The sequence below is a fragment of the Heteronotia binoei genome, chromosome 14 (assembly GCF_032191835.1).
Source record: "Heteronotia binoei isolate CCM8104 ecotype False Entrance Well chromosome 14, APGP_CSIRO_Hbin_v1, whole genome shotgun sequence".
In the NCBI taxonomy this organism is placed as follows: domain Eukaryota; kingdom Metazoa; phylum Chordata; class Lepidosauria; order Squamata; family Gekkonidae; genus Heteronotia; species Heteronotia binoei.
In genome coordinates, this window is record NC_083236.1 from 19,319,461 (window position 1) to 19,341,285 (window position 21,825).

General features: G+C 44.1%; 1 protein-coding gene and 1 non-coding gene across 2 annotated transcripts in view; both read right to left on the minus strand.

Annotated features, from left to right (window-relative positions):
* The window catches only part of ALOX5 (arachidonate 5-lipoxygenase), a 60,010-nt gene that overhangs the window by 30,262 nt on the left and 7,923 nt on the right, over positions 1 to 21,825 (minus strand). The window contains exons 2-4 of the mRNA XM_060254305.1: positions 9,543 to 9,741; positions 4,595 to 4,676; positions 865 to 987 (exon numbers count right to left, since the gene is read on the minus strand). Of these exons, the coding sequence (XP_060110288.1) occupies positions 865 to 987; positions 4,595 to 4,676; positions 9,543 to 9,741 (404 nt within the window). The remainder of the gene's footprint in view (positions 1 to 864; positions 988 to 4,594; positions 4,677 to 9,542; positions 9,742 to 21,825) is intronic.
* TRNAN-GUU (transfer RNA asparagine (anticodon GUU)) lies at positions 19,676 to 19,747 on the minus strand. The gene has a single exon. It is a non-coding gene; the product is annotated as a tRNA-Asn (tRNA).

Sequence of the window (21,825 nt, forward strand, 5' to 3'; positions counted from 1 at the left end):
GGGAGGGCAGTATAAAAGTCTACTATAATAAACAATAAATAAATAAATCTATAACATAGTTTCAGAGGGTAACCAAGTTGTTAGAACCATTAGATTCAATCCAGTAGCACCTCAGAGACCGACAAGGTATAAAATTCTGCGAGTCACAGTTCTTTGACTCTAGAAAGCTTATTGTAAGGCGAAGATCAGCTCGGGCCCAAAACAGCAACTCTGAAGAACAAAATGAGGCATAAAGGGGTAGGACCAACCTTGCAAGTTGTTGCAGGAACTGCCCGGTCTGAGTCTGATAAAGCTAAGTGTGTGTGTGGTGGTGGCAGGGCGTTATTGTGCATCTTTTGTGCAGGATACTCTGCTGCCTTTGAGGTTTATGTACATTTTTCGGCAGCACCCTGAATGAAGAATCGCACTGCTACAGCACCAACCCTAAATCAGACTTTTCCCTGCAGCCACTGTGGCCGGACCTGCCTGTCCCGCATTGGTCTTGTCAGCCACCAGCGAGCCTGCAGCAGACGTGGACTATTGCACCCTTCTTAAATCTTGGTTTGCGAAGCCAAGCCGAGAGAGACATTTTGGCTGGTTTCATTCATTTTGTTGTAGCTTGTTGACCTCTTGGAGATGTTTAATCTTTTTTTGCCTGGTTAATTACTGTTATTCAAGATCACCTCACCTCTTCTTTAACAATAAAGAAACTTTGCCTGATTTGCTGGACTTGAGTGTGAACCTTGGAGCCCAGTATCTCAGGAGAGAATTCAAAGCTTGGAACCATACACTTACACCCTGAAACTTTTGTTGATATCTAAGGTGCCTGACTCTTAACTATCTGCAATATGAATATTGTATGGCAAGGGACACCTCAATACTTACGCTTTGGTATAATTCAAAATGAAGTCAACTCCTTTTTCGCTGTCAAATTGAATGTTGCGAGGCAACTCTTTGTGAGTTTTGGCATCTATGCTCAAGGGAAAGCCTGGATGCCATTCAGCCCATCTGATGATAAAAAAGAGAACTAGTGAACCAATAGAACATTTGCTTTTTGTGCTTTATAAGACTGAAAACTGTGCTACTGGGAAAAAGAAATCAAGCCATGATGCCAGATCAGTCAGCTACAAATAATTATCACTATCATATTCTGCACTCACAGTTACTGAGATGTTGATCAGGTTATGATGCTAGGAATGTTATTTAGGGAATATATATGCTAGCTCCCCGAAGTCTGACTCGAGGTACTATCTCACTCAATTGAGCAAATCCCCTGGGGAAGGGGATTCAATACAATACTTGTAGGCACCCGCAGCTCTGATTTGGCAACTACATCATCAAGACAAGAATTTAGTTAGACACAGAAAAGAATCACAGCTATCCCACGAATAGGTTGCAATCCAGAACTTGTCAGTGTTGTTCTGTGGGCAGAAGCTACGCAGAACACAGGATGGGAAATGAGGAAAAGGTCAAGATATAGTCCAAGTCAAACAGTTGTAAATACTGAATAAGATTGCACAAGATCATTTGTGTTTGCATATATGCATTGGAAGATTCTGCACAGAAACACCAAAGTGTTAGAGCACTTTCTGTAGTTTAAAATCTTCAAGGGATGGTCCATTTAGAGATTAAATATTTCAAAATGCTGGACTCTGTCCACGTTTTGAATGTTTATTTCTAATCAGATTCATTCAACTGTATTACCTCTTACAGTATACTGTTGAAACTGGCCAGAATAGCCACTACAGAAAGCAGCCCAGAAAAAGAAAGCATTCCTGGTTGTCTACAGCCTTTCCAAGCAGGTCTTGCAAAAGGCCTAAAGCTGGGAGTCTCTTCCAAGCAAGTATGGGCTGCACTGGATAAACGCCTTTGTCTAATTGCTTTATGCCTCTTTTCTCCTTTCACTGCCTTTAGGGCCCTGAATATTATCTAACATGATATTAAACAATACTAAATCCCTTAGCTTAGAAGGTCTGTGTGATACACGGAGAGCCAGTTTGGTGTAGTGGTTAAGCGTGCGGACTCTTATCTGGGAGAACCGGGTTTGATTACCCACTCCTCCACTTGCACCTGCTAGCATGGCCTTGGGTCAGCCATAGCTCTGGCAGAGGTTGTCCTTGAAAGGGCAGCTGCTGTGAGAGCCCTCTCCAGCCCCACCCACCTCACAGGGTGTCTGTTGTGGGGGAGGAAGGTAAAGGAGATTGTGAGCCGCTCTGAGACTCTTCGGAGTGGAGAGCGGGATATAAATCCAATATCTTCATCTACCTCACAGGGTGTCTGTTGTGGGGGAGGAAAGTAAAGGAGATTGTGAGCCACTCTGAGACTCTTTGGAGTGGAGGGCAGGATATAAATCCAATATCTTCATCTACCTCATAGGGTGTCTGTTGTGGGGGAGGAAGGTAAAGGAGATTGTGAGCCGCTCTGAGACTCTTCGGAGTGGAGAGCGGGATATAAATCCAATATCTTCATCTACCTCACAGGGTGTCTGTTGTGGGGGAGGAAGGAAAAGGAGATTGTGAGCCGCTCTGAGACTCTTCGGAGTGGAGGGCGGGATATAAATCCAACATCTTCATCTACCTCACAGGGTGTCTGTTGTGGGGGAGGAAGGGAAAGGAGATTGTGAGCCGCTCTGAGACTCTTTGGAGTGGAGGGTGGGATATAAATCCAATATCTTCATCTACCTCACAGGGTGCCTGTTGTGGGGGGAGGAAGGGAAAGGAGATTGTGAGCCGCTCTTCAGAGTGGAGGGTGGGATATAAATCCAATATCTTCATCTACCTCACAGGGTGTCTGTTGTGGGGGGAGGAAGGGAAAGGAGATTGTGAGCTGCTCTGAGACTCTTTGGAGTGGAGGGTGGGATATAAATCCAATATCTTCATCTACCTCACAGGGTGTCTGTTGTGGGGGAGGAAGGTAAAGGAGATTGTGAGCCGCTCTGAGACTCTTCGGAGTGGAGGGCGGGATATAAATCCAATATCATCTTCTTCTTCTTCTAGGCTAGTTGTAAAAATTTAATAAGTGTGTATTTTAAGATGGCCCTCACCTGAATGGCCCAACCTAGCCTGCTCTCATTGGATCTCAGACGCTAAGCATAGCAGACGCTAGTTAGCTTTGCATTAGAGACCATCAAGATGTCCAGGGCCACTACAAAGAAGCAAGCAGGCAAACCACATCTGTTCATCTCTTGCCCTGAAAACCTGATGAAGAGTTGACATAAATCAGCTGGGACAACAGCACTTTCCACCTCCATTTTAAGATGGCTCCAAATGGCAAAGCCATGTGTGAATTAAGCAGCTTATCCCATGCAAGTGAAAAATAAAATCTTTTTATTTGTTTGAGAAACAAGCTTGAAGAACTTTTCATTATTAACAGAACCCCAGATATTAAGTCATCAAGAGCAAGACTTATTTTAGAGGCTTGGTGTTCCAAACATCTATACATGATAAACAGAAATACACTAAATACGGCTATACATGATACACAATACAGAATACATGATGAACAGTAAAACACCAAAACTAAAGTCAATTTGGCCATCATTACCCCACAGGTAGAGATAACACAGAGAAACATTAAGAACAGATATTGAACACTGATTTCTACTTTATAAAAAATAGCTGTAAATAATAAATATTGGGGAAACCAGTAAATAGACATGATTTACAAAGCAAAATATTGGGAAAACACACAATTTATCTTATCTTATTATCTAGCTAACTATTTAATAGTTGTGAAACAAAATACATTCAACAGTTTCTGCAAACATTTAAACAGACATCATGGGAGTGATTTTGTTTATAAACTGAGCAACAAAAAAAGACATTTCGATGATAATATGCACCATGAAGGCTTCTGATACAATAGAAAGGTAAATTTCTAAATATAATAAAAGCAACACACCTGTCAGCTAAAGATGTACCTCCAGATTAATAAATCTCTCAACTCTAGTTACACTGTTAAAGCACCAGACTACTTCCCCTTTTATTTGCTATCAGTACTGAGATACTAAGTGAAATGAAAAGTGGCATTTCATATATAACAAATAAAAACATTCCCGGAAAAGAATTGAAAACAAGTATCTTTGCTGATCATTTTCTTTTTTGTTATTTGTGGATTCAGAAAACTCAACATGATGTAGGTTGCAATGCTTAAAAAAGTATAACAAACTATATAGTGTAAATGTAAATGCAAACACACAGAAGGTGATTTCTAGTCCACATAATTTTAAATGGTCCCATTCAGATCTCAGATTCCTAGGAATATGGCTGCCTTCCAGTGTAAATTACTTGTATGAGAATAATTATTTAGGGTTATTTGCACATATCAAATCAGATGTGGCAAGATGGACTTTAGTATATCTCTCCAGGTGTGAGAGGATAGCTACTCTGAAAATGATAATAATACCAAAACGTTTATCTCTTTGAAAGTGCTTCTATAACTTTCCCTAGAACAACATTACAAGAGCTGCAAAGATAAAAAATGTAGCTTCTGAAGTACTATGAAAAAAAGGAACATGGCCTTAACATAATAAAATATTATAAGATTTCTAATCTCCTCAGCCCTCTGGGCAATGTTCAGAAAACAGCACAAATGGTGAAGCCATGAGGAAACTCACCGATACAGTTTCTGGCGATCCTCCAGTTCTTTGCGTCTGTGATGTTTAAGAATCTGAGTTTTGTCATCCTTGGAAAGCTTAGCTATAATAAGATGATGAAACAATAAGGATATAATTCGTCTTGAGACAAAACGTCCTTTATTTATTAAAAGAGTCCTCTAGTGCCTTCCATCACACATCGTGAACCCAGGTCAGTTTGTGGAACATGATCTTTATCTGCAGCTAAGGCTTATAAGGCTGATGAATTTCTCTTGACCACTAAAGCTCCTTCTCTAACGTACTCTCTCTTCAGATGATATCTCTTGAGGCTCCTGCCTATAATCATCTTATGGCCCTACTTCTGATACAAACCCTGCTTTTACCACCTATATTACAGAAGTACATAAAATAATTGTTTTTAGTCTATACAATAAAAGAGACATGTATTAATCGCTGGATTTGTGATATCAAGGGTTTTTAAAAAAACACCCACATAGGGATTTAGAGGCCCCACTCACATATGTCATCACTGAAAAGGACCCTGGCCAAATGGCATTTCACCCAAGGATCTGTGTAAGAATTTTCTACTTTGCTTTGTGACTGCTGGGTATATACTCTGTGAAAGCGCAGATGTTAAGAACAAGTAATGTGGCCAAAAAGACAGCTCTGTGCCCTTTCCCTAATCCTAAACTGAGGAAGGGGCAATAAAGCAGTTTAGGAGGAGTGTAACCCAAGAAGTCAGTAGAGAGGCAGGAGCAAGGGCCCTGCTGTTCACGGGCCATGGTGAAGCCTCTTCATTTCCCCATGTTGGCCTGTTTGGCAAGCAAGTTGCTGGGAAGAAGTATCTTTCCCTCTAAAAGAAGGGAGTGAGCGGACATTCCTGGTCATTTTGGGGACAGTCATACTTTCAGAGGGCTGCTCAGGGCAGTCATTCTAAAGGAGGAAGATATATTCTTCCCATTTTGAAAGATAATTAAATCTGAAATGAACATCAGACTTGGAAGCAATAAGATATTTTTCCGCAGGGCTTTTCCTCCTGGGGGGAATGTGGTAGAACCTCTTTGTGGAAACAAAATTCTCAACAAAATTTTAAAAATTCATGAGGGGCACCCATGTGTTTCTCCTTCATTTTCCTCTTAAGAGTTCTGGCACCTATTTTTCTAGAAAAAAAAGCCCTGCCTAGAACCAATAACACCCAGGTTTCACCCCAAATCTCCAGAAGTATCCCAATTCTTACCCCTCCACACCCCGCCAGTGGCTAGTGGGGACCTGTAGCAGATCGAAGGGAATTTATGGAATTGCCAGGAGGAAGGCCAGTGGCTTTGCAGGCTCAGACAAGGCTCTCAGCTACTCTGTAGCAGCTCAGCAGGTACATACAAGTTGTTCAAACAGAGAGTGTAAACAGGTGAGACTTTGGGAGATCCCTGATCAGATCATCCCAGCATTTTAAGCAAATAAACATCAGGTACATGCAAACCTGATTTCAGTGGAACGTGCACGGGGAAGGCAGATAGAGTTTAATCCCTGCATGGTTTCATTTATTGAAACCAACTTCCAAATACAGCTCTCAGCAGGGCTTTTTTTGAGCAGGAACGCAGTTCCAGCTGGCTTGGCATCACGGGATGTGGCCTAATATGCAAATGAATTCCTGCTGGACTTTTTCTACAAAACAACCCTGTGTGAAACAATGGTGATGTCAAGGGGCGTGGCCCAATATGCAAATGAGTTCCTGCTGGAATGAATGAACTTTTATTAGTCAGAGACCAATATAAAAACTACAACACATCATATAAAACCCTCCTAAAATACCTAGGATAGTATAAAATACCCTCCTAAAAAACATAAAATACAATAAAATACTTAAACATTTCCCCACCTATACAATCCAAGATAACTAAAATATAATTTAACCAATTTTAAAATTCAAGTCAGTTCCAATTTATATAAATCCTTTAAATCAGAGTATATAAAAACATTTATAACCTAAAATTCCAAGAGGTCATACAAGACATGCAGTTTCTTGTTTCTTAGTATGGAACTTCACAAGGTAATGGCAAAATTTGGCTATCTGTCTAGAGATAATTGGACTTGCATCCACCAAAAGTTTCTCCAAACACGCCTCGTCCGCGTCTGCCATTGGTTTAACTACAAACGGGGAAACAAACCTATCCCTCTGTACTTGGTGGAAAGGGCATCGAAAAAACATATGAGTCATCGACTCCACCTCTCCCATAGCACAAGGACAGCGTCGGTCCTCATACGGGACTTTTCTATATTTCCCTTCTAACACCTTTGAGGGCATGGCTGCGCATCGAGCCAACGTAAAGGCTCTTCTGTGGGCTGGTACCTCCAAATAAAAAAAGTACTTGGCCGTCCTCATAACATATTTGGTCTCAGTAGATGCTAAAAAAGAGGGGGCCTGTTCTAGATCCCTTTGTCTCTCTATATCGCAGATTCTTTGTTTGATAATACTTTTTGCTTTGGCATTGCTCTGCACCAAGAGGTTTTCAAGTGAGAATCCTATACTTTCTAAATTGCTTCTGACCAATTGCAGCCACCTTGGCCTATAGGGGTCTTGAGCTATTATAGGAAACCAATAAGATGTTTTTGCCCAGGGCTTTTTTCCCCTGGGGAAACATGGTGGAATGGAGTTCCGGAACCTCTTTGTGGAAACAATTTTTTTTTAAAAATGTTAATAGTTCATGAGAGGCGCCTGTATGTTTCTCCTTCATTTTCTTCTTGATAGTTCTGGCACCTCTTTTTCCAGAAAAAAGCCCTGTTTTTGCCTATCTCTAACATCCTAGAAGCAAGGAAAGAAAAATGCTGTTAATCCTAATTATACATCCTATGCTCAGATGCCGTAGTAATCTGTTGTCCAACTGTACCTTTTCTTTGCTACTGCATCTATAGAATGCGTATAAACTTAAGGAAAAATGTACTCGTTTTTAAAATAGATTGGAGTCATTTGGTCTCTGTATCCACCTGAAAGGTGTGGAGGAAATAGAGAACAACATTGCTGAGATGAACAGAAGTGTTTAGCAGTAATGAACACATGGAATACAGCAGGTGGATTTTACATGGGGACTTGCTGGTCAAATGACTGAACTGTGGGGGCAGCCAATCACCATGGGCAGCCCTATTCTAAGTAATGATACAAGACCTCAACTGTGCTTGGGACACTTTCAAGTCCTGCCTGCTAGTTCACTCCATGTGGGGTTTAACAACAGTAAGGATTAAGTGATCCATAAATGTAATGAAATAACTTGTAAACCCAAGTGTGCTAAACTTATACATTTTCACCTTGCTATGCACCTTTTTATAGTATTCCATGTCCTAGCACATATGTCTGATTCTGACGCCACAACAGAAATCGGGGAATTCTGTACCATGAACTGCATAGGTAGGGTTGCTATAGATGCTAGCACGACTGCCATCCCCCCCCCATGTATTGCCATGCAGCAAATTCCTCATAAGACCCAAGACCGGGGTTTTCAGATCAGGCATTTTGTCTGCAAAAGCTAAGATCTTGTTTGGAAATAAAACACCTAGAGAAAAAGTGCAACTATAATTGGCAGTGGGTTTGAAGAAATTATAATGGTCCTGAAAATATTAGGGTAACAAGAATTGGAGACTGAAATATTTGGCAAGCATGACAGTCTTGTCCAAATATGGGAGAAAAATAAAGATAGCACAAAACTATAACTAAGGAATAACAACTAGAGCTGGACAGCATTCACCTGGGAAATTTTAACCAACTCAAATGTGAATTACTTATCTTTATCAAGGATACAACAGCTGCTAACAGACGGGCAGTTCGGGGTGATTGGAAGACGTCCCAAACTGGGCCGGCTGGAGAAGAGCCATCCCGAAGCCTTCACACGCTCCCCAGCAAAGCGCCTGCATCCCATCTGCAAGGTAGTCGGGCGCCTCCAGACATGGGGCTACCTCAAAAGCCAGACTACTCTTCCCCCTCCCCAACAAATTAAGTGCTCAAGTGCTCCCGACAGTTTTTAAGGGGAAAAAAGCCGGAAGCAGCTTGGGGTGGCTTGGCAGTTTCACAGGCCAGGGTGCCTCGCTTGCACCTTGCTGCTTCCAGACAGCGAGGAGGCGACTGGCATATGGCTTAAAAATTTGCTACCACTTCCAAAGTGGTAGCTTTTTGAGCTGCTCTCTGGAGGCTGGAGGACGGGGTGGGGCTGGGATGGGAACAGGTAGCATCTGTTGCCATCTGGAAGGATTTTTGGGTCTATTTCAGAGGCGTCTCTGAGTTGGTCCAAAGTGCTGCTCTGTAATCACCCAACTTGTCTCTAAAAGTGGTTTCCTTAACACCAATTTTGGAAAAGGGCATGGAGTGATCTACAGCATCGGGCAAATTTCTTTCCCATGTAAGCTGGTGAAAAGCAATAGAATTGCTCTCCAACTCTAGGAGCAACAGAATCACATCTTTGGATTGTTGTTCCAGGCTCTCAGAAGTGATTGTCACACTTGGGGAACATTCACTAAGTGTTGTTTAGACAGCATGAGATATAGCCAGATTGAGAGTAGCTAGAGGGTGATTTCTCCCAAGGAAAAAGTTTTGTTGAATTTAGGATACTTTGTTGAATTTAGGATACTGTGGACATGCAGCTCTCTGAGAAAAGGCCATGTCTCCCATGCAGTTGAGAATGAGATGTCTACAGAGCCCCAGCTAATTAGAAAGGGTGGCCCATATTTCTCAAGAGATTTTATTTATTTATTTAATCAAACTTACATCCCACCCTCCCCTAATGGGCTCAGGGCGGCTCACAACAATTAAAACAAACAAAATTAAAGGACAAAATGGAAGAAAGTACATTGATATAAGTCACTTTGGGTCCCTATAGAACAGAAAGGCAGGGCAAAAATAAAGAAAATAATCCCTTATAAAGCTAATTAAAACAGTTTTCCACTCCAGCTGCTCACCAAAAACAAAATCTTGCCAAGCGCTCACCTCGCCCATCTCGGAGTATCACCTCTTTTTCATCTGTAATCCATCTGTAACATGGAAACTCCATGTAATCACCTATCGGTGTTTTCACTGTGATGTACTTAAGATACCAATCATCAGGAAACCAATATTTTCGTTTCTCTATTTTTATCAGCTGGATCTCCCCCAGGTCTTCTGACACTGTCACATCGTAACTGTCCACCTAGGGGAAGAAAATATAATATATGGTCTGCTAGGAAACACAACGTTTACCACATCTCAATGATGTCTTTCCCCCTTTTCTTTCAATAATTTCATTATTTCACTGCACAGAAGAACAACAATGGGATTACCTCAATTACATGAAAATAGACAAAATGCCTGGGAAAATTCAGAATGGAAAAGCCACAGGCACACCAGAAAAACAGAGGAGATGTATTCTGAGGTGCTAATCTCCTAGCTCTTTTCATTTTTGATATTTACAGACAGTGAAGGACCAAGGGAGACCTGTAGGAATCACAGAAGCACGTGGAAGGGGAACAGTGTCCAAGGTCCTCACCTCAGACAGCCAGTTCGGTGTAGTGCTTAAGTGCAGTGGGCTCTAATCTGGAGAAACGGGTTTGATTCCCCAGTCCTTAACATGCAGCTGCTGGGTGATCTTGGGTCAGTCACAGTTTTCTCACAGTTGTTCTCTCAAGAGCAGTTCTCAGGGTGCAATCACATAAGCAGTTTGGTCTGACATAGTCACCTCTCCCCTCTGGATCAAACGGGCACAATCAAATGCACATATCTGGCTCCCGTGCCCCACTTGTTCCTATCTCATGCTAAAATGACTCCGACACAGCTTAAATAGCCGCTGGCAAATTCCAATGGATACCTCAGCAAAACTTTTCTATGGTGTGTTTCTAGGCATCACCCAGGTGCAGTATGGAAACGCATGACCATTCCACTCGATTTCTGGTGTGCCCTCTCCTACCCCAACCCCACTCTGATGTCCGCTTCAGCACCCCCAAAGAATGTGGCCAGGAGTGTATATGTGCTTGTCTGTTTCTGCACATGCACAACAAAACTTAGAAAAAAAAATCCAACCCAGCCTCAGGTTTGTGGTTGTGGTGCATTAGTGATGTGAATGACCAACCACAGGGCCACAGCACTGTGATGCTCGCTTAGGGGGTGCTGGCTGATCAACAGAAACTGCCCCAAACTGAAGTGGCTTATTTAAAGCTGAGATGCTGCCATAGCAATCTGCCTGTCTGACACATCCTCCGTAAGAGTTCTCTCAGCCCCACCTATCTCTCAAGATGTCTGTTGTGGGGTGCAGAAGGGAAGGAGACTGTAAGCTGCTCTGAGACTCCGAGTGAAGAGTGGGGTATAAATCCAATCTCTTCTCCTCTCTTCTTTATTCCACACCCCTGCTTGCCCCAATCTATTTCTCCTGGGCTTGAAAGAAGACGTGAGAGTCATCCTCACCATACTCTACATCAGGGGTGGCCAATGGTAGCTCTCCAGATGTTTTTTGCCTACAACTCCCATCAGCCCCAGCCATTGGCTATGCTGGCTGGGGCTTATGGGAGTTGTAGGCAAAAAACATCTGAAGAGCTACCGTTGGCCATCCCTGCTCTACATGTTGAGGTTTCCAGAGCTCAGGGCTGACAGGGAAGCCTACTTGGAGGCCTCTCTCTGTATATCAATTTGCCCTCATTTTCCATTACACACAGCCATCTTTATGGACCTGTATTCAGTGATGCATCTACACTTTTTCTTTTGTCTTTCAGCAGGGCCTATCCTAGGGCACATGGAGCCCCAGGCAGACTCACTGTCCACTGCCCCTGTGAGCAGTGCTGCGCCCTGCTGCCAGCACGGGGGACAAGTGGGGCCCCCAATGGCTTGAGGGCTGTGGGGTCTTTCTCCAGCTCCCCAGCCTCCTCCTCCCTCCCTTCCCCACCATTTAAATGCCCGGGAAAGGGTGGTGGAGTGCTGCGCTTCCCGGGCTATTTAAAGCCCCCCTGCTGATCAGCTGATCAGTGGGTAAAATGGCACCGAAGGTTCACGGCTCCTATGCCAGCACAATCACTATAATCAGTGAGGGGTTGAGGGGGCAGCAGCAGCAGGAAGGATGAGCGAGCCGCCGAAAGAGCAGCCGTCGCCACCTCCTTCTCCCTTCCTTCCCATGCAATCCAGGAAGGAAGGGGGGAAGAGGCAGCAGTGGCGGCCACTCTTTTGGTAGCCTAATTGTAGAAAAAAGCCCAGCAGGAACTCATTTGCATATTAGGCCACACCCCCTGACACCAAGCCAGCCGGAACTGTATTCTTGTGCGTTCCTGCTAAAAAAAAGCCCTGCCCTACCTCCACCATCTTTTCATAACCACTAACCTGTGAAATTACGTAGATAGACCAAAGGAGTATGACGGGTTATCCTGCAAGCTACCATTGCAAAGTAGGGATTTGAATCTGTTTTTTCCAGTCTTCTAGATTCTAATCTCACAATCTAAACACTACGTCCTCTAGTACGGTGTAAAGGCTCTCTAATATAGTCAGTGTAAAGGCTGCATTCATCCCATGAATGATAGGAGAATCTTGGAGCTTTAACCCCACATGAGGAAGTCAATTGGTTATGTGTATAATGCCATGCAGTATAATATTGCGATTTTTTTTGTCACTTCCCCATAATTCTGCTGTAACTGTTGACTGATGTATTGGAACATGGGCAATACATTTTTTCTTTTCATTTAAAAAGTTTTATTAGTTTTCTAGAAATTAAGGAGAAGAGGGGACAAGAAATTATAGTTACAAATCAATCTTAGTCTGCATATAATATACTTTCATAAAATACAAGTCTGCATATAAAATACTTTCTTAAAATACATAAATTGTCACACATTATTATCTCTTAACTTTATATCATCAATATTTTGATATTTTTATACTGTAAACTTTCTTATTAAAATACCTATTCAAATTGACATTTCCAACAAAGAAAATCTTATAGTACAAAATACAGGGCAAAGGAGATATAAGTTCACTCCAAATAATCTTAGCCTTGCGTATCTAGCCAAACATAGAATTTCAACCAATATTTTCTTGCTTCCTCCTTAGATTTCCCAGCCAACAGTTTCCAGAATTTTTCCCACCAAGTCCATTTTCGTGGGAGTCTCCTGAAGTTTCCATCTCTGTGCCAGAAGAATCCTGGCTTCTTCACCCCCACCCTGATTATATCGTTCAATCTTGATTACATCAGGACTACATCATCCTACAGCTTGTCATACAGTTGTTTAGACCAGGGATGGCCAACAGTAGCTCTCCAGATGTTTTTTGCTTACATCAGCTCCAGCCATTGGCCATGCTGGCTGGGCTGATGGGAGTTGTAGGCAAAAAACATCTGGAGAGCTACTGTTGGCCACCCCTGGTTTAGCCACTTTACACTACATATCATCATGGTACATTCTCTGAATTACTCTTGAGGCGGTATCTTCCAGACCAAAATAGGAAGGTAATTAACAGGTTTTCCTTAATAGAACTATTTAATTTATGCTATTTATAATTATTAAAATTGGCTATTAGGAACTGTTTTAGGCATATAATTGAAATGCTTTCCAAGTTATGCACACCCAATTATGATACAAGGCAATATCATATGAAGCCTCCATAATACTCCTATGCCTTACGTCATTGATTATAACTGTAATTTTAATTGGTCAGTTTTATACAGTTTTATACATTTACAGCTAGGTATTGCGTAGAAATTGTTAAAAAAAATAAACATAACTCCTTTTTTTGGTCCTACATTGATTAACTATTTGTATTAGTATCCAAACATTGAGTATAAATGTACTATCTAAGCTTGACCATGAAGAAGGAAACTTAGGCTGAAATGTGTGAGGTCGCATTAGGTTTCATTTGTGTACATTGTGCAGTTTTCTCTTGTGCTGAAACTATAGTTAGGCCTATAACTGTTTTTAAATTATGCTGTAATACACGTATTTTGATGATTTTGCATTATTGTATGTTTTAATTTATTCTTTTTAGGAACTGGCCTTCAGATTTGTATTTATTCAACCTTCCAGGTTTTTAATTCACTAATGGAAATCACAGCCTTCAATCTGCAAGATCTGAAGAAAGTGATAGGACGTTTTGGAGGTTATTGGTTCATAAGGTCACCTTAAATTGGAAATGACTTGGCAGCATTTAACAAACACACAACAATTGAACTACAACATCCACACAGCAGAGCCCTAAAATTAGTAGCATGGATTCAACAGTTCTTTTTCATGGTGTAAAGTACTGGGGTCGGCGCAGTAAGAGACCAGAGTTGGAGAGTGATTTCAGCAAGCTTTACTTCAGGAACACCAACACAGACTGAGCTCTAGTCAAACCTCCCGCTCCTTTATACAATTCTTGCCCCCTTCTGATTGGACCTTAACTATGTACATGGATTGGCTATTTACAGAGGCCTAAGGGCCTATCAGGGTACAGTATGAGCCTAGATGTTGATTGGCTACTTATGCCCTGATTGGGCACGCTTAGGCCTTCTCTGGAACCCTGGTGTGGAGTACAAGCTTGGCTTGTTCAGCTTCCCTCCAAAAGTAACAGTTCCCTCCAAAAGTAACAGTTCTCCATTTGAACCTAGGACATAACACCCCTCCCCCCATAGTTCCAGCTATCAGGTGACATAGTCCTGGAGATATGCTGGAGGGTGGTGGTCTCGTGTCGAGCGTCAGAGCTCCGAGGGGACTGGGCGTTCCGACTCGGTTGGTGGTTCCGCGGCTGCAGAGCTGGAGACATCTGGGACGGCGGCCCCGGGAGACCTGGGTTCAGCTGCGCGGTCGGGGGTCTCCTCCTGCTGGGCCGAAGTGGGCTCTACGGAACCCTGTTCTGTGTCAGGCTCACGGGGACTTACGTTGTCCGGATCTGGAGGCTCTGACCTTGGCTCCCCGGCAGGCAGGCGACCTCGGAGTTGGTCGATGTGTCGCCTCAGGAGATGTCCACCCTCCAAGGCCACTGCATAGGAGACCGGTCCGGTGACGTGGTCCACCTTTCCAGGGAGCCAGGCGGGGCCAGTGGTGGCATAGTTCCGTGCCCACACTGTCTCACCTGGGTAGAACCCTCTGGGGGCTTTAAGGTGTTCCGGTGCCGGTCGCCTGTCTGGGGCTCGGTCAGGGTGCAGCTTGTCCAGCAGGGTGGTGATGCGGCGGCCCATGAGGAGTTCGGCTGGACTGCGACCTATGGAGGTGGTGGGTGTGGTCCGGTAGGCCATTAGGAAACACGCCAAGTCTTTTGGCCAGTCTGAGGGGCCCAGACGGTTCAAGGCCTCCTTTGCCGTGCGCACCATCCGCTCTGTCTGGCCGTTGGTGGCTGGATGAAACGGGGCAGAGCGAATGTGCCTGATGAGGTTCCTGGCCAAGAAGTCCTGGAACACTGCGGACGTGAATGCTGTGCCGTTGTCGGTGACGATGGTCTCCGGCAACCCGTGGGTTGCAAAGATGGCTCTCAGAGCTGTGATGGTCGCCTGCGACGATGGCGAGGGCACCTGGACCACCTCCAACCACTTGGAGTATGAATCCACTAGTATGAGTAGAGTCCGCCCATGGAAAGGGCCAGCAAAGTCCATATGCAGTCTTGACCAGGGGTTTTTGGTGGATTCCCATGATTGCACTGGGCCACGTGGGGGGTCAGGCCTTGACACCTGGCATGTCGGGCACCTTTTAACCCAAGCCTCAATTTCTGCATCGAGGCCAGGCCACCAGACATAGCTCCGTGCGAGAGCCTTCATGCGGACTATGCCCGGGTGTGCCTCGTGCAGGGCTCTCAGCACTTGGTCTTGCAAGGGTTTGGGGATGACGACTCTGTTAGTAGGCAGCCTTTGTGGGTGGATAGTTCATCTTTCCGGGCTGCAAACAGAGTAAATTCCGGCCCAGTCGAGCCCTTGGGCCACCCCCTCCCCGCCCAGTCCAAGACACGGGAGAGGACTGGATCACGAGCGGAGCGGGCAGCAACGTCGCGGGCGAGCAATGGCCTGTCCGGAAGCATGTCCATCAGTAGGATCTGATGAGCCGGGGCTGGATCAGGATCCACGTCAGGCAAGGGCAAGCGGCTCAGGGCGTCAGCATGGCCCATTGCCTTGCCCGGGCGATGCACTAGGGTGTAGGTGTAGCCGGCTAGAAAAATGGACCAACGGAGGACCCGTGGGGACAACACCTGAGGGGTCTGCCGGTCCGATGCAAAGAGGCCCAAGAGGGGTTTGTGGTCCGTATAGAGGGTAAAGGGCCGGCCGTAGATGTAATCATGAAATTTTTTGACGCCGGCCACGACTGCCAACCCTTCTTTGTCGATTTGGGCGTAGTTCCGCTCCGCCGACGAGAGAGTCCGCAAGTAGTACGCGATAGGGACTTCGGTCCCATCAGGGAGTTGGTGGCCCAGAACTGCCCCCACGCCATAAGGGGATGCGTCGCATGCAAGGACCAAGGGCAGGGTCTCGTCGAAATGGGCAAGGACGGAGTTGGACATCAGGAGGCCCTTGATATCCTGGAAGGCTTTAGCGTGCTGGCGGCCCCACGCCCAGGGTTGGTTCTTGTCTAGAAGCCGGTGCAGGGGTTCGGCCACCGCTGCCTTGTGGGGGAGAAAAGCATGATAAAAGTTTAGGAGGCCGAGGAAGGCCTGGAGTTCTTGCTTGTTGGTGGGCGCTGGAGCATCTCTGATGGCATGCAGCTTGGCGTCGGAGGGATGGACCCCCTGGGCATCGATGGAGAACCCCAGGAATTCCACCCGATCCACGCCCAGGAGGCACTTCTCCTTTTGACCTTGAGGCCGGCTGTTTCAAAACGTTGTAGGACTCCTCTAAGGCGGGCGGCGAATTCTTCAGGTGAGGCTGCCGCGATCAGCACATCATCGAAGAATGGAGTGACTCCGGGAAGTCCTTTTAAAAGAGAGTCCATGAGTTCCTGGAACAACCCCGGAGCCACACTCACGCCAAATTGCAACCGCTTTACTCTAAAGGCCCCTCGGTGGGTCACAATTGTTTGGGCGTTGGCCGTGGCCTCATCCACCGGCAGCTGTTGGTAAGCTTGGGCCAAGTCCAACTTGCCAAAATTTTTTGCGCCGGCTAGGGTGGCTAAAACGTGGCTGACGATGGGCACAGGGTATGCGTGGGCCTGAAGAGCCTTGTTGAGGGTGCACTTATAGTCTGCACAAATCCGCACTTCCCCACTGGGCTTGACTGGAGTCATGATGGGAGTTTCCCAGGTTGCGTGGGTGATAGGCTCTAGTATTCCCTGTGCAATCAGTTTATCCAGTTCCTCCTCTATTTTAGGCTTGAGCGCGAATGGAACTCGCCGCGCTTTAAGCCTAATAGGCCGCACTGTGGGGTCAAGGTGTAGTGTAACCGGGGGACCCGTGTAGCAGCCCAAGGTGCCATCGAAAACGGCCGGGAACTCTTCACAAACCTTGTTAAAGTCCACTCCGACAGTCTTATTGACCCCCCTGATCTCTATTCCCAGGGGCTTGAACCAGTCGAGACCCAAAAGGTTTGTCCGGTGGTTCTTGACCACTAGCACTTGTAGCTGGCCCTTGAACCCCTTGTATTGGACTGGGACCGGGCCCACTCCCAAGATAGGCACCTTATTCTTCTGGAAGTCCACTAAGGTAAACCCCGGGTCCCTGAGACGAGGCCTCAGCCTGGTGGGGATTTTAAAAAATGTCTCTGCCGCTATAATAGATGATGCTGACCCAGAGTCCACCTCCATTTGGCAGGGCACCCCCCCGATCCCTACATTGACCCGGATTTTGGAGGGCCTGACTGGCGAGGGTAGGTACTGTACCGGGTATGGGTGGGCATGGAGAGCGTCGGTCTCGAAGTCTGGCTGGCCTTCGGAGTGCGCAGATCTTTGCGGGACGTGTGCTCGGGATGTGGATCTGCAGGCGCAGGCGATGTGGCCTTCCTTGTTGCAGAGTCGACAGGTGGCACTCCGGAATCGGCAGGTCTTTACAGAGGCCTAAGGGCCTATCAGGGTACAGTATGAGCCTAGATGTTGATTGGCTACTTATGCCCTGATTGGGCACGCTTAGGCCTTCTCTGGAACCCTGGTGTGGAGTACAAGCTTGGCTTGTTCAGCTTCCCTCCAAAAGTAACAGTTCCATCCAAAAGTAACAGTTCTCCATTTGAACCTAGGACACAACACATGGGTAGAAGGAATTGCTGCCCACATGACTTTCCTACTTTGCCCTGTTGCTGCAGCCTCCCCCACAGTTCCTTAGCATCCAAGACAGCCTGTCTGTTATCAGAGTTGAGCTGCAAGGATTATTTACGCCCATTTTACAATCTTTCATTAGTTGCTGATTTGTATCTGAGATGGGAGGTGCTGTTGCTTACTTTTGAAGGCCTGGGGTCCACATACCACCTCTGCAAGTATAAGACCATGAAGTAAAGATGCCTCTGTGGTTATCCTGGCACTCTGTGGCCACTTCAATAATGTACAATAATTTTCCCAGAGAAAATCAGAAGATCCGTGTTTCTTTTGCAGCTCTGATGGTTCTGTAAAGTAGAACTCTTCAGAAGAACTTTTGGATCCTCAAGATGATTGCTCTGTAGGTTTCTAGAAAGAGAGCCAGTTTGGTGTAGTGGTTAAGTGTGTGGACTCTTATCTGGGAGAACCAGGTTTGTTTCCCCACTCCTCCACTTGCACCTGCTGGAATGGCCTTGGGTTAGCCATAGCTCTGGCAGAGGTTGTCCTTGAAAAGGCAGCTTCTGTGAGAGCTCTCTCAGCCCCACCTACCTCACAGGGTTTCTGTTGTAGGGGGAGAAGATATAGGAGATTGTAAGCCACTCTGAGTCTCTGATTCAGAGAGAAGGGCTGAGTATAAATCTGCAATTCTTCTTCTTCTGCAGTCTTATCAAGATTTTACATTAAGTTTTTTTCCCTGCTGCTTGTTTTAATTCTGAATTATGTTACCTTGTGCTGATTTTTATTGTTGTTACTTGCCTTAGGTCCCAGTTATCTCAGAGAAAGGTACATTTATAAATGTTTTTAAAGATATCAATCATTTTTACAAAGTCTGGTTCATTATCTGTAGACTTGGCTATCACCTTTCATTACTTAGAAATTTTATACTCATGTACAAAATTTGTTAAAACAAGAAATTTAATTTCTTTTATTTTTACTAGTACTACTGGAATAACCAAATATATATTTTGTTAGGCAAAAACAGAGATGTAAAATTTCCAGAAATTTCGAAGCTCAGAAACCCCCCCCCCCCAAATAGACATTTTTGGAAAAATTGAAAAAAAAATGCTACATTAGGACTTCTTTTTTCTTTTCCAGGCTGAAAGTAATTCTGTTACTTTAGGAACACAAAATATGACTATGGACAATTTTACTTGGTATGAAATGATCACAACTAGCATATTAAAAATATAGCATATCCAAACAATTATTACAAACAGAATTTACTTTTAAAGTAATATTTATTTGTAATTGTAACAAATAGAAAAACACTCTCCTGAACTGTTTACTAGTTTATGTGAAACAGACAAAAAAACCTCCACAAAACAATTTTTAAAAATCCAGAAGTAACAATTATTCATATTTCCTCTCCACAGTATTAAATAAAAATAAAAAAACTAATTCTCATAAAAAGAATTGAAGAGGGGGAAAGCGTATAGAAGGGAGTATAGGACTAAGTGTCAATGAATGGGCATGATCCTGGACTTCCTTGTCCTCAGTGCACAGAAATTAGAATAATCTGATACCATACATATTTTTCAGAAATGATTTGGAAAATATTTGAACACCTTGTCTTAAAATGTTTTATTTATCATGTTAAAATAAAGCATTCCATAATCAATTTCTTTTCTTTTTTTCAATTTTTCCAATTTTTCGGAAAAAAACAAGGCTTCTGGAAAAAAAACAGGAAAAACCTGTTTTTTTCTGAATTTTTCTGGTTTTTTTCCAGGCCTTCACATCTCGAGGCAAAAAAATAAACTTGTGTTATTAAATATTAAGTGATAGCTCTGTGGGACTATAGCCAGAGAGGCAAAACTACCAGTGAACATGTAAAGCTGTCTTATATTTGTTCAGACTTTGGGTCCATCATGCTCACTATTATCTACTCAGACTGGCAACAATTCTCCAGGGCCTCAGGAAAGGGTCTTTCACATAACCTACTGGAAATGCTGGGGATTGAACCTAGAACATTCTGCATAACAAGCAAATGCTCTACCACTGAGCCACAATCCCTTCACATTGTCAGAGAGGAACAGGGATCCAGTTAGCTAAACTATCCTTTCATATCTAAAAGCAAGTTTAGTATTAAATGATAAAAAAGTCCTTCTATGCATCTCAAAGGGCTATTTTATTTCCTATAAAAGCAATTTACTGTGGAAAAGGGAAGTACACTGAAATAGGGAACTGTGAACATTATGCAACACAATTTGTGCAAGAATGTAGTCAGTATTAAGTAGACATGGAAGCAGAACTATATTTAAATACAAAACTCAGCAACACTTTTCCAGCACGCATATCCCAGAATGATAGCCATGCTAGTGCACTGCAACAAAAAACAATACAATGGTCCTATGGCAAACTAACACAAGCAAACTACAACAAGAGTTTCCACAATACTTCTCCTGGTTTTCTCCAAATTAGCCCTCTGAAAAGACTAGAACATAGTAAATGTGTATAATTAAGGTCGCTGGTGTTAGACTATGTTTCATTAAAGTTACCTTTGCTTTCTGAACTTATTAAATTACTGCTTACTAACATGAATGCTTAATAAATTCCTATGCTACTAACCCAGGTGCCCTGCATAGTAAAGGGGGGTGGTGAGAATGGATGTTACCAAAGTTCCAAAGGCTAGCGAGGCCTTTGAAGTGCAGAGTGCTCAGCTAACCTTCCTGGCGCCTCCTGAGCAGAGCAAGGACATCACCAGGAGGGGGATGTAATCATCGACTGTAAAAGATAAGCGGGCATGTGAAAGTGTTACTTGCAGGGACGAACTGTAGTTTTATTATGGGAAATAGTTTAAAGCCCAAATCCTTTGAAGTGTACTCATAAATGCCAATGGTTCAAGCTATCTGTTATCAGTTCCAATGAATCCATGCTAAGAGTAACATTGTGGTTATCAATAAATGCAACTTAGTTTTTTAACAAAGACAAGTCTGATCATTTTGGAACTTCAATGAACCCTTTGCTGACAGCTGGTCCAAGTTTCATCCACATTCCCAGCAATATTCACATATACTATTAATTAGACTTGTAGTACCATTGCAGATTCATGAAACTACAATTTACTCTAGTAGAGTTTCCTGGTCCCCTCTGGCCACAGGTGGGGGATGGGAAAGCTAGGGATGCCAGATCCAGGTTGTGAAACTTCTGGTGATTTGGAGACAGAGTCTGAGGAGGCAAATGGATCTCAGTGACATATAATGCCGTAGAATCCACCCTACAAAACATCTGTTTTCTCCAGGGGAACTGAACCCTGTCATCTGAAGATGAACTGAAATTTCAGGAGATCCCCAGGTCCCATCTGGAGATTGCCATCCTTACAAGCATCCTCCCTCTGATATTCCCATCAAGTTTTATGCATTCTAGAGTAGAGGAATCTGGCCAGTTCTGGAGACTGGAGAACACTTGCTCTCAATATGAGAAGAACAGAATGAGATGTGTCACGTATGCCCTTTAAATTTTGCATATTTCTTGCCCTTACAGTACATTCAGCACACAAATTTCCTAGACTGCTTTTGCTATCTCTGAATTCCACCACTGATTTGAATAACTCAAGAGGAAGTAAGAGCTGAAACAATGGGACTGATAGATCATGCAGAAGACAGGCAAAAAGGCCACTAATTAAGCAACGACTTCGTTCCTTAACTTTTTTTGCACCAAAGGTTAAATTTAGAGTTTAGTTAAACTGTATTCAATACTATATTTTTTGGTTTCGTCTTCTTTTAAACAGGGGGAGGATGCAGCGAAGAACACTAGAACTCTGTGAATTCAGAACTGGACATAACTGCATGCAGCTAAACATGGTTCCTTGGGTGGAGCTATATTTCTGATGGTGACGGGGGGGGGGGCAAGGTGATTTCCATCAACTCCCCCCGACTTTGCCCCCTTTATGGTTCCTGAAGGTCTACCGAAACCTCCCTAAGAACAAAATTTCAGTAAGTAGCCTGCAGCAGCAGAAGAAAGGCCCACCCTATGAAGTTCAGAGATTGTTGGAGAAATGCTGCTGGAAGCAATAAGAACACTGGGAAAGACAGAAAGTTGTAGGGGGAGGAAAGGAGAAAGGAAAAGGGGGGAGGGAAAGGAGAGCTGCT